Here is a 13,209-nt window from a genome sequence, read left to right as displayed (position 1 = left end):
CATTGGTTGCTATGGAGGATGTGTTCCATAGATGGATGCTCTAGTGGAGTAGAACTCCTCTAGCGGGTCGTAGAACACACCTTCCACATCGTTCATTTTTTTCCATAGGACGCATAGCCCCTCATTGATTATCCCTTAAATATACCACGGCTAAGGGCTGTTCTTATGCTAGACGCAACGCCTGGATACAGTGCCTGGATACAGCCCTCAGCCATGGTATATTGGCCATATACCACACACCCCAGAGGCCTTGTTGCTATTATAAACTGGTTACCAACATAATTAGACTAGTAAAAAAAAATTGGGGTCATATCCATGGTATACGGTCTGATATACAACGGCTTTCAGCCAGTCAGCTTTCAGGGCTCAAACCACCTGATTTATAATTGTATATAGCTATCCATGATAATAATATTGTTGCATGACTTTGCTTTGAATCAGAAAGGTTGATGTCGCTTCAATGCACAGCATTTGCTGTACAGGGGCGATATCACATGTCAAAAGTTTCTGTACTTTACTATTTATATTTTCAATTAAGGTATCTTTACTTTTACTCAAGTATGACAGTTGAGTACTTTTTCCACCACTGGTAGCATGTGTGTTTGTCCGTAAGCCCAAGGCTTTGGAATACAAGTGTGAAACCTCAGCCCAGGGCTAAAATTTAGCCCAGGGTTAACACATGCTTGCGTGAATGCAGGATAATCTAGCCCGGGGCCAGTGTTAGCCCGGGGCCAGTCTTAGCCCGGGGCCAGTCTTAGCCCGGGGCCAGTCTTAGCCCGGGGCCAGTCTTTGTCCGGGGCCAGTCTTAGCCCGGGGCCAGTCTTAGCCCGGGGCCAGTCTTTGTCCGGGGCCAGTCTTTGCCCGGGGCCAGTCTTTGCCCGGGGCCAGTCTTTGCCCGGGGCCAGTCTTTGCCCGGGGCCAATCTTTGCCCAGGGCCAGTCTTTGCCCGGGGCCAGTCTTTGCCCAGGGCCAATCTTTGCCCAGGGCCAGTCTTTGCCCAGGGCTAAGAACAATGCAGTGGGATAAGGCCTAAAGTGAGTCAACAGTGAAATGGTTTCATACCCCAAGGCTGCATGGCATGCTCAGTTCAATCCACTGACTATGAACAACACACACACACACACACATGATTTATGGTTAGCACATAAAGACACCTCAAACATTCAAAACCCTAGGTCATCGGTCTTGTTGTTCATGGCTTAGATGTTTTGTTCAAATTGTTGATTTGTTATTGTACTGAAAATTTGCATTTTGGTTGCACACGCTTCCCCTTTCCAGGCCAAGCTGAAATGATAAAGTTGTGTCAGGTTTCCTCTGCGCTCCATGCGCCTGGGGAGAATCAGGCCATATTTCTGTGAGTCAGAGAAGCAGTTCCATATTTCTGTATGCTACATTTAATATCAGTCTGTCTGTGGAGGAGGGCTAGGGAACATTACAGAGAGGAAGCCAGTCAGAGCAAATAAGATGACAAAAAAATCTGTTGGGTTCCTACTTCTCCATCATATAGCTGTTCAGAAATATGGGTTGGACTAGATTGAGACCGTATGGACAATATGCTATAATGATCTATTATGCAGATGCCCTAACTACAGTGTAACAGATAGTTTCTGTATGAATTGTGTTGATCTATTGAAGTATTGGAAGTATTATTGGCTGATTGCAGCCCATTCTTGCATAATCCATGCTTGGAGTTTGTCAGAATTTGTGGGTTTTTGTTTGTCCACCCGCCTCTAGAGGTTTGAACACAAGTTCTCAATGGGATTAAGGTCTGGGGAGTTTCCTGGCCATGGACCCAAAATATCGATGTTTTGTTCCCCGAGCCACTTAGTTATCACTTTTGCCTTATGGCAAGATGCTCCATCATGCTGTAAAAGGCATTGTTTGTCACCAAACTGTTCCCGGATGGTTGGGAGAAGTTACACTCGGAGGATGTGTTGGTACTATTCTTTATTCATGGCTATGTTCTTAGGCAGAATTGTGAGTGAGCCCACTCCCTTGGCTGAGAAGCAACCCCACACATGAATGGTCTCAGGATGCTCTACTGTTGGCATGACACAGGACTGATGATAGCGCTCACCTTGTCTTCTCCGGACAAGCTTTTTTCCGGATGCCCCAAACAATCGGAAAGGGGATTCATCAGAGAAAATGACTTTACCCCAGTCCTCAGCAGTCCAATCCCTGTACCTTTTGCAGAATATCAGTGTGTCCCTGATGTTTTTCCTGGAGAGAAGTGGCTTCTTTGCTGCGCTTCTTGACACCAGGCCATCCTCCAAAAGTCTTCGCCTCACTGTGCTTGCAAATGCACTCACACCTGCCTGCTGTTATTCCTGAGCAAGCTCTGTACTGGTGGTGCCCCGATCCCGCAGCTGAATCAACTTTAGGAAACGGTCCTGCTGCTTACTGGACTTTCTTGGGTGCCCTGAAGCCTTCTTCACAACAATTGAACCACTCTCCTTGAAGTTCTTGATGATCCGATAAATGGTTGATTGAAATCTTACTGGTTGAAATCTTACTGGTGGCAGGGTAGCCTAGTGGTTAGAGCGTTGGACTAGTAACCGAAAGGTTGCAAGTGCGAATCCCCGAGCTGACAAGGTACAGATCTGTCGTTCTGCCCCTGAACAGGCAGTTCCTAGGCCGTCATTGAAAATAAGAATTTGTTCTTAACTGACTTGCCTATTAAAATAAAGGTACAATTAAATATAAAATATCCTTGCCTGTGAAGCCCTTTTTGTTCAAAGCAATGATGACGGCACGTGTTTCCTTGCAGGTAACCATGGTTGACAGAGGAAGAACAATGATTCCAAGCACCACCCTCCTTTTTGAAGCTTTCAGTCTGTTATTCAAACTCAATCAGCATGACAGAGTGATCTCCAGCCTTGTCCTCATCAACACTCACACCTGTGTTAACGAGAGAATCACTGACATGATGTCAGCTGGTCCTTTTGTGGCAGGGCTGAAATGCAGTGGAAATGTTTTTTGGGGGATTCAGTTCATTTGCATGGCAAAGACGGACTTTGCAATTAATTGCAATTCATCTGATCACTCTTCATAACATTCTGGAATATATGCAAATTGTCATCATACAAACTGAGGCAGCAGACTTTGTGAAAATTAATATTTGAGTCATTCTCAAAACTTTTGGCCACGACTGTACTCAGACATAAAAATGGTATCCATGAGTTATTCTGGCTAAGTAGAAAAAAGTGCTGAATTGCCAAAATCTCACACTATCCCTTTAAAAGTGTGTCTCTCCAAAAAATAATTAAAAAGGCCAGCAAATATTTATGAATATAGGGGAAACACTGAAATCTAACTCCTGTTGCACTTGAATGTTATAAGTTTGACTCAACGCCCCTGTCTCTTTCCTCCCAGGTCCCACGAGCTGCGCTCCAAGGTGCTGTCCCTCCAGCTGCTCCTGTCCATACTGCAGAATGCTGGGCCCATCTTCAAGACCAACGAGATGTTCATCAACGCCATCAAGCAGTACCTGTGTGTGGCACTGTCTAAGAACGGTGTCTCCTCTGTCCCTGAAGTCTTTGAGCTCTCGCTCTCCATCTTCCTCACTCTCCTCTCCCACTTCAAGACCCACCTCAAGATGCAGATCGAGGTACCTGACTTTTGGTTGTTCCTCTGTCGCAAATGGGTTAGTTGCTGATTTAGTTTTTAGTTCCAGAAAGTGTCTGTGCAAACCAAGCTACCTGACAAGCTATTATCTTCAAATAGGATTTCCCTTCCTGTCTCAGTCACATAAACCCTTTATTCCTTCATATTCCTCCACACTTGCTCTCCATCTAGTCCCCCTCACCTTCTGTTGTCCTACTTGAAAACCTATAAATATGCAGGTCAAGACACTGTTCTGTTCCTGAATAGCTGGCTCATCCCCCTATTTGCCAATCTCTCCTGTTCCCGCTTCCAATGTTGTAAATCTGTCATACCTCTCAAATATTGACCTACTGACATTTCTCAATACAGCAGGCTCCTGACAAAGGTAATTCATGGGAGATGAAGTTTATTACATGGCACAGTAATGTAGTTCTGCCTCAGTGTGTTTCAGTATTACCTGTTAGCTGTTGCCTCTGATTAATAGTCCACTTCCACAGTGGTCTGGCTGTAATATTTCCTCATCCTGAAGTTGATGACTTAATCTGCTTGCCACTGTTTGTGGCCAACAGTCTTTTCTGAAGACGGATGTTGTTCGTTGAGATGTTATGATTTCATAGTTGAGCTTTCAGTTTGCAGTGAGATGTACGTGCTTATGGATTTGTTACAGTGGATAGTTCTGTTAATGAAGATACAAAATGCTTTTTTCATCTTGACCTCTTCTTGCTACCCTTATTTGTTTCCCTCAGCTTTAACTGTCATGGTTTGTTTCACTGTGCAGGTGTTCTTCAAGGAGATTTTCCTGTATATTCTGGAGACGTCAACAAGCTCCTACGACCATAAATGGATGGTTATACAGACCCTAACCAGAATATGTGCAGGTGAGTGTGTGGTGTGAATTTGAAATGCTATCTGTGGCACAGCGCATCAATCCCTATTACAAGTCAAGTACCAACTGTCCCTCATCTCTCTCCTCCCTCAGATGCCCAGGGTGTGGTGGATATCTATGTGAATTATGATTGTGACTTGAATGCTGCTAATATCTTTGAGAGGCTGGTGAATGACCTGTCGAAGATCGCACAGGGCCGGGCAGGCCACGAGCTCGGCACAACACCACTCCAGGTAAGACTGACCAATGGCCACTGTCTTTCTCTGTATTGGGTAAATGTACAGTATATTGCTTTACAGTTGTCATAACGTTGCGGTAACATTTCTCTATTCCCGCCAGGAGTTGACCCTGAGGAAGAAAGGCCTGGAGTGTCTGGTGTCCATTTTGAAGTGTATGGTGGAGTGGAGTAAGGACCAGTATGTCAACCCCAACTCCCAGACCAGCCTTGGTAAGATACTGACCAAACTACAGTGACTTTAGTCACATAGTTACACTGAGGCTGATGGGGACTGATGTGCCACTGGGTGTTTGATTTAGGTCCTGAGAAAAACTGTTTAGCAATACTTCAAGTGCACCGTTGTGCCTGCTCCTTTGTGGTCACCAGAAAGAGGAAAGGGTTTGGATGTGTAGAGTCCAGTACCCCAGTACCTGGAGTATAGTTGAGATATCTACATCGCTCTGGCATCGTATGCTCCACATCAGAAATGGTGACGCGCTTGTCTGTTTGTTTAACATATGTATAGTGGAATCTTTCAGGCTACGGGCAAATGGGCCAAGCTATGCCAGGGCTTTATTCTCAGTCAAACCAGCCTCAGGTTAACTGGGGTTAGAGGGAAGAGTGGTATTCATCAGTACAGCTGTAGCATAGTCCCTGAGATTAGCGATTAGCATTCATCAGTAGCCTACAGCTTATACAGACCCTGAAAGGAAAGGCTAATTCAATAATGTACCCAGGCTAATAGACCAGAGCAGGGGAGGCTAACTCGATACCCTGAGCCTGCTGATGAGGAAAAGCCCTGGTGCGACAGACGGAGCCCCTGTCAGGGCTCCTGGACTAGACCCCTTTCTTCAGAGTGAGGTGAGGGGAATCATTCCTGTTAAAGGAGAATAGAGGGCGCTAACCAAGGGGGAAAGGAGGGCTTTAATGGAAGCAAGGAAAGAGGGATTTAACGAAGGCAGGAAAGTTGAGGCTCTGAGAGCATTGCCAGATATCTCCACATATCCCCTCAGAGAGGATACACAGCGCTAGCCTCAGGCTCCCTTCTGGCACTCAGAGAGCTAACTCTACCAAGGCACGGAAGGCAGCTGAATTCACAAACAACCACTGCTAGAGGGGACGTCACCATGCCAAAGTACAGCTAGTGCCAACTCATTTAGTGATGATGCTGAAGACAAGTAGACAAATTTGAGTCTAAAAATGATGACGTATTGGCTGCTAAAAACGTATTGTTACGCTTTTAGGTTACTTCAAACAAAATGTGTTTTTCTGAGTCCGTGAAAGTGTATCCTCATTATGCTATTTTCCATGTAGATAGCTCAGCTAATGCATATCATTTGTTGTTCTAAAAATATGTTTTACATCCTTACATAGATAATACTGCTCTACTCTCTACTTTCTCTTAATTCTGGTCTATCTCTTTGTTCTCTGGTTGTACTGATCTGACATCACAGGAAGAGCAGGTAACGGTACAAAGTTGTGGAGTGTTTGATAGACTGGTTGCTGTAGCAACAGTAGGAGTCATTGGGCCTAGACTAGAGGGTGGAGGGGGCTACGCTGACTGTGTGTAGTACTGTGGGTGTTAGACACCTTGTCTTCCTTTCATTTGCAGTCTTCTGTTATTTGCCTTAGAACACTGTAGATTCTGGATAGATTTGGAGCACAGCTCGATGTACATTTGAAATAGCTACATCTGACTAGAATAAGTTGTTATTCTAACCATTTTTTCCCACACATGTTTCTATGAGAGCTTTGCTACCTACCCTGGCTGTGCCACCCTCCTCCCCCTACCCTGGCTGTGCCACCCTCCTCCCCCTATCCTGGCTGTGGCACCCTCCTCCCCCTACCCTGGCTGTGCCACCCTCCTCCCCCACCCTGTGTCTGCTCTCTGAAGCTGTTGATTAAATGAAGCACACTGCCAGCTCACATTACCCTGATGGTGTCCTGAATGTTTTACAGAGTTTCCGATGGGTAATAAGATCCCTTACAATGTCTGTTACAGCCAGGTATGCAACCACCATGGACCTGATTCACCCACACAACAGTAGCATCAGACCTGTTAGGCTGCTCTGCTCTGTCCTGTCCCCTCAGACCGTACACAATACCCTGCGCTACCTCCATGTTGCTTCAACTGCTGCCTGGTTTATTAAATCACAAACCTTTTTAATGTGTGTGTATGATACGGTCAGGCTCTCCACAGCAGACAATATACCACCAGACAAGGCCTCAGGTTCATCACGTTGTCTTTCTCTCAGCAGTGCAGAGTCCCTCCCACTATTAGCGAAGTCCCCAGAGACCCAGATCTATAAACTATAGGCTGAACACCCATAATGACTAAAAAAGGAAATTGAATATACAGTATGTTATAAAACTTTTAGTGTCAATATATATATAAAAAAATATAAAAAAAAATAAAAAGAGTTCTTAACAGGGCGTGTTTTTTTTTTACCCTCGCAGGTGTCGTCTCCTTCAGACATGAGCTCGTCGTCAATCTGTGCTGGATTGCTGATTGCGTTGGGATCCTAACACCAACTACAGTGTTTGCTAATCTCTCTCAGACCATTGATTGTTCAATGTTCTTCTCCCTCCGTCCCCAGGTCAGGAGAAGCCCTCGGAGCAGGAGACCAATGAGACGAAGGCCCCGGAGACCATCAACCAATACGGAAGCATCAACTCGCTGGACTCCACAGCCTCGTCTGGCATCGGGAGCTATAGTACACAGATGTCAGGGACAGACAACCCCGAGCAGTTTGAGGTTCTCAAACAACAGAAGGAGATCATCGAGCAGGGCATTGACCTGTAAGCCAGACTAGTGCTGCTTATACTGTATACCTGAATATATATTCACCTTGTGCTGTATAGACAGCTGAATATATTCACCTTGTACTGTATACCTGAATATATTCACCTTGTACTGTATAGACAGCTGAATATATTCACCATGTACTGTATACCTGAATATATTCACCTTGTACTGAATACCTGAATATATTCACCTTGTACTGTATAGACAGCTGAATATATTCACCTTGTACTGTATAGACAGCTGAAAATATTAATCTTGTACTGTATAGACAGCTGAATATATTCACCTTGTACTGTATACCTGACTATATTCACCTTGTACTGTATAGACAGCTGAATATATTCACCTTGTACTGTATACCTGAATATATTCACCTTGTACTGTATAGACAGCTGAATATATTCACCTTGTACTGTATACCTGAATATATTCACCTTATCCTGTATAGACAGCTGAATATATTCATCTTGCACTGTATAGACAGCTGAATATATTCACCATGTACTGTATACCTGAATATATTCACCTTGTACTGAATACCTGAATATATTCACCTTGTACTGTATAGACAGCTGAATATATTCACCTTGTACTGTATACCTGAATATATTCACCTTATCCTGTATAGACAGCTGAATATATTCATCTTGCACTGTATAGACAGCTGAATATATTCACCATGTACTGTATACCTGAATATATTCACCTTGTACTGTATACCTGAATATATTCACCTTGTACTGAATACCTGAATATATTCACCTTGTACTGTATAGACAGCTGAATATATTCACCTTGTACTTTATAGACAGCTGAATATATTCACCTTGTACTGTATACCTGAATATATTCACCTTGTACTGTATAGACAGCTGAATATATTCACCTTGTACTGTATACCTGAATATATTCACCTTATCCTGTATAGACAGCTGAATATATTCACCTTGTACTGTATAGACAGCTGAATATATTCACCTTGTACTGTATACCTGAATATATTCACCTTGTACTGTATACCTGAATATATTCACCTTATCCTGTATAGACAGCTGAATATATTCACCTTGTACTGTATAGACAGCTGAATATATTCACCTTGTACTGTATACCTGAATATATTCACCTTATCCTGTATAGACAGCTGAATATATTCACCTTGTACTGTATAGACAGCTGAATATATTCACCTTGTACTGTATACCTGAATATATTCACCTTGTACTGTATACCTGACTATATTCACCTTGTACTGTATAGACAGCTGAATATATTCACCTTGTACTGTATAGACAGCTGGATATATTCACCTTGTACTGTATAGACAGCTGAATATATTCACCTTGTACTGTATAGACAGCTGAATATATTCACCATGTACTGTATACCTGAATATATTCACCTTGTACTGAATACCTGAATATATTCACCTTGTACTGTATAGACAGCTGAATATATTCACCTTGTACTTTATAGACAGCTGAATATATTCACCTTGTACTGTATACCTGAATATATTCACCTTGTACTGCATACCTGAATATATTCACCTTGTACTGAATACCTGAATATATTCACCTTGTACTGTATAGACAGCTGGATATATTCACCTTGTACTGTATAGACAGCTGAATATATTCACCTTGTACTGTATAGACAGCTGAATATATTCACCTTGTACTGTATAGACAGCTGAATATATTCACCTTGTACTGAATACCTGAATATATTCACCTTGTACTGTATACCTGAATATATTCACCTTGTACTGTATACCTGAATATATTCACCTTGTACTGTATAGACAGCTGAATATATTCACCTTGTACTGTATAGACAGCTGAAAATATTCACCTTGTACTGTATAGACAGCTGAATATATTCACCTTGTACTGTATACCTGAATATATTCACCTTATCCTGTATAGACAGCTGAATATATGCACCTTGTACTGTATACCTGAATATATTCACCTTGTACTGTATAGACAGCTGAATATATTCACCTTGTACTGTATACCTGAATATATTCACCTTGTACTGTATAGACAGCTGAATATATTCACCTTGTACTGTATACCTGAATATATTCACCTTGTACTGTATAGACAGCTGAATATATTCACCTTGTACTGTATACCTGAATATATTCACCTTGTACTGTATACCTGAATATATTCACCTTGTACTGTATAGACAGCTGAATATATTCACCTTGTACTGTATACCTGAATATATTCACCTTGTACTGTATACCTGAATATATATTCATCTTGCACTGTATAGACAGCTGAATATATTCACCTTGTACTGTATACCTGACTATATTCACCTTGTACTGTATACCTGAATATATTCACCATGTACTGTATAGACAGCTGAATATATTCACCTTGTACTGAATACCTGAATATATTCACCTTGTACTGTATAGACAGCTGAATATATTCACCTTGTACTGTATACCTGAATATATTCACCTTGTACTGTATAGACAGCTGAATATATTCACCTTGTACTGTATACCTGAATATATTCACCATGTACTGTATAGACAGCTGAATATATTCACCTTGTACTGTATACCTGAATATATTCACCTTGTACTGTATAGACAGCTGAATATATTCACCTTGTACTGTATAGACAGCTGAATATATTCACCTTGTACTGTATAGACAGCTGAATATATTCACCTTGTACTGTATACCTGAATATATTCACCTTGTACTGCATACCTGAATATATTCACCTTGTACTGAATACCTGAATATATTCACCTTGTACTGTATAGACAGCTGAATATATTCACCTTGTACTGTATAGACAGCTGAATATATTCACCTTGTACTGTATAGACAGCTGAATATATTCACCTTGTACTGTATAGACAGCTGAATATATTCACCTTGTACTGAATACCTGAATATATTCACCTTGTACTGAATACCTGAATATATTCACCTTGTACTGTATAGACAGCTGGATATATTCACCTTGTACTGAATAGACAGCTGGATATATTCACCTTGTACTGAATACCTGAATATATTCACCTTGTACTGAATACCTGAATATATTCACCTTGTACTGAATACCTGAATATATTCACCTTGTACTGTATAGACAGCTGGATATATTCACCTTGTACTGTATAGACAGCTGGATATATTCACCTTGTACTGTATACCTGAATATATTCACCTTGTACTGTATAGACAGCTGGATATATTCACCTTGTACTGTATAGACAGCTGGATATATTCACCTTGTACTGTATATATTCAGCTGAATATATTCACCTTGTACTGAATACCTGATATATTCACCTTGTACTGAATACCTGAATATATTCACCTTGTACTGTATAGACAGCTGGATATATTCACCTTGTACTGTATAGACAGCTGAATATATTCACCTTGTACTGTATACCTGAATATATTCACCTTGTACTGAATACCTGAATATATTCACCTTGTACTGTATACCTGAATATATTCACCTTGTACTGAATACCTGAATATATTCACCTTGTACTGAATACCTGAATATATTCACCTTGTACTGTATAGACAGCTGGATATATTCACCTTGTACTGTATAGACAGCTGAATATATTCACCTTGTACTGTATACCTGAATATATTCACCTTGTACTGTATAGACAGCTGGATATATTCACCTTGTACTGTATAGACAGCTGAATATATTAATCTTGTACTGTATAGACAGCTGAATATATTCACCTTGTACTGTATACCTGAATATATTCACCATGTACTGTATACCTGAATATATTCACCTTGTACTGTATAGACAGCTGGATATATTCACCTTGTACTGTATAGACAGCTGAATATATTCACCTTGTACTGTATAGACAGCTGAATATATTCACCTTGTACTGTATACCTGAATATATTCACCTTGTACTGTATAGACAGCTGAATATATTCACCTTGTACTGTATAGACAGCTGAATATATTCACCTTGTACTGTATAGACAGCTGAATATATTCACACCCAGGGTTGCACAATGCCAGTCCTTTTAATGAGGGATGTTGTCCTGCTAGTTTTCATTCCTCCCTGGCACTTAATTTATCAATTAATGCCATTGATTAATTAGCCAATTACTAATGAATTCATTACTGTAATTAGGACAAAATATACATTATACACTGGCTCTGGAGGGACACTTCCTCCTCCACCTTACTAAACATATTTAGGAGACCTTACATAGCAGGTTAGGAGAATTAGGTTAAGGTTATGAAAAGGGTTCGGGTTTGGGTTAGCGAAAATCAAAGAAAATGTAACTTTTGATGTCAATTTGACAAAATCTGTATCCCTAGACATGACCCTGTTCTCTGTTCTGTGGTCAGGTTCAACAAGAAACCAAAGAGGGGCATCCAGTACCTCCAGGAGCAAGGTATGCTGGGAACCACCCCGGAGGACCTCGCTCAGTTCCTGCACCAGGAGGAGAGGCTGGACTCGGTACAGAACCCTCTTAAATCTGTTTACCCAATCTACTTCAGTGAACTGCATTTCATTGAACTTATGCAGGTCCAAATAAACAAATACCCACTCTACCTCATTCAGCTCTTCCCTCTGTCAACCTTGTACCTGCTGACCTGTCGATTGTAGAGTAGAGTGGTTGATCGGAGCAGCTAATAGAGATCCGAATAGCAAATACACAAATACCCACTCTAGCTCATTAAACTCTCGGTTCACAGATTTGGCTCTCTCACCCGGCCTCCACACAGCTGCAGGCCCAAAGGAGAACATATCCATCCCATAGAAACATTAAGGCACTTATCTCCTAATGTTGAACCTCCAACATTACCCTCCCACTCCAATACAATTCCCACATCCCGAGCGCACTTCAATGTTTATTTTAACGAGTGAAGCACTCTCCCGGTTGATTGGCTGGCCTCGAGGGGGGCTCGGTGTGGTGGTAATCTGCATTAAAGAGTGTTCATAACATCTGCTTTGGAACAAGAGGCCCTCAAACAGACAGCCAGAGAGTCTGACAGAGCGGGGAGAATAGAGCACAGAGGAGTGACTGACTGAAACATGTATTTAACACATCAACACTCCTGTTTACTGAAAACAAAGTCCTTTCCTCTCTGTGTGCTGTGTCTCTGAAGTTAATTGTCAGGACAATATGTGTTAATTGACTTCCAATGAGAAGCACATGCATTAGGAAAAAATCATTATCTATTGATTGAATTCAACATCATTGCCTCTCTCGGCCCATCTCTATCCCCTTCTGTCCCTCTCTTTTCATCCCTCTCTCTCACTCTCCCTCTCTCTTCCTCTCTCTCTCTCTCTCTTCCTTCCTCTCAGACTCAGGTGGGTGAGTTCCTGGGGGACAATGATCGCTTCAATAAAGAGGTCATGTATGCCTATGTGGACCAGATGGACTTCCAGGGCAAAGACTTTGTCTACGCGCTCAGAACGTTCCTCGAGGGCTTCCGTCTCCCGGGAGAGGCTCAGAAGATCGACAGGCTCATGGAGAAATTTGCTGCTAGATATCTAGAATGCAATCAGGGGTGAGTGTGGAGTGGTGTGGCCTGCCCTGAGCATTGTGGAATCTTAGACTTAGAAGAAGACTTCATTTGTGATGTCAAGTACATTGAATGGCAACGATCAGATTGCTCTCTGTTTTGAATCTTTATTAAATCTTAATCAAATCA

General features: G+C 41.8%; 1 protein-coding gene across 6 annotated transcripts in view; it reads left to right on the top strand.

The window, feature by feature from the left end:
* LOC139366989 (brefeldin A-inhibited guanine nucleotide-exchange protein 1-like) overlaps positions 1 to 13,209 on the top strand; it is a 93,459-nt gene that overhangs the window by 58,756 nt on the left and 21,494 nt on the right. For all 6 annotated transcript variants that reach the window (XM_071104820.1, XM_071104821.1, XM_071104822.1 and 3 more), the window contains 7 exons: positions 3,373 to 3,607; positions 4,382 to 4,481; positions 4,583 to 4,722; positions 4,829 to 4,937; positions 7,304 to 7,505; positions 11,896 to 12,007; positions 12,860 to 13,065. In XM_071104820.1, the coding sequence (XP_070960921.1) occupies positions 3,373 to 3,607; positions 4,382 to 4,481; positions 4,583 to 4,722; positions 4,829 to 4,937; positions 7,304 to 7,505; positions 11,896 to 12,007; positions 12,860 to 13,065 (1,104 nt within the window). The remainder of the gene's footprint in view (positions 1 to 3,372; positions 3,608 to 4,381; positions 4,482 to 4,582; positions 4,723 to 4,828; positions 4,938 to 7,303; positions 7,506 to 11,895; positions 12,008 to 12,859; positions 13,066 to 13,209) is intronic.

This window comes from Oncorhynchus clarkii, chromosome 15 (genome assembly GCF_045791955.1).
Source record: "Oncorhynchus clarkii lewisi isolate Uvic-CL-2024 chromosome 15, UVic_Ocla_1.0, whole genome shotgun sequence".
NCBI classification, from domain to species: Eukaryota; Metazoa; Chordata; class Actinopteri; order Salmoniformes; family Salmonidae; genus Oncorhynchus; species Oncorhynchus clarkii.
The sequence above is the reverse complement of the archived record's forward strand: the minus strand, read 5'-3'. Positions and strand labels throughout refer to the sequence as shown.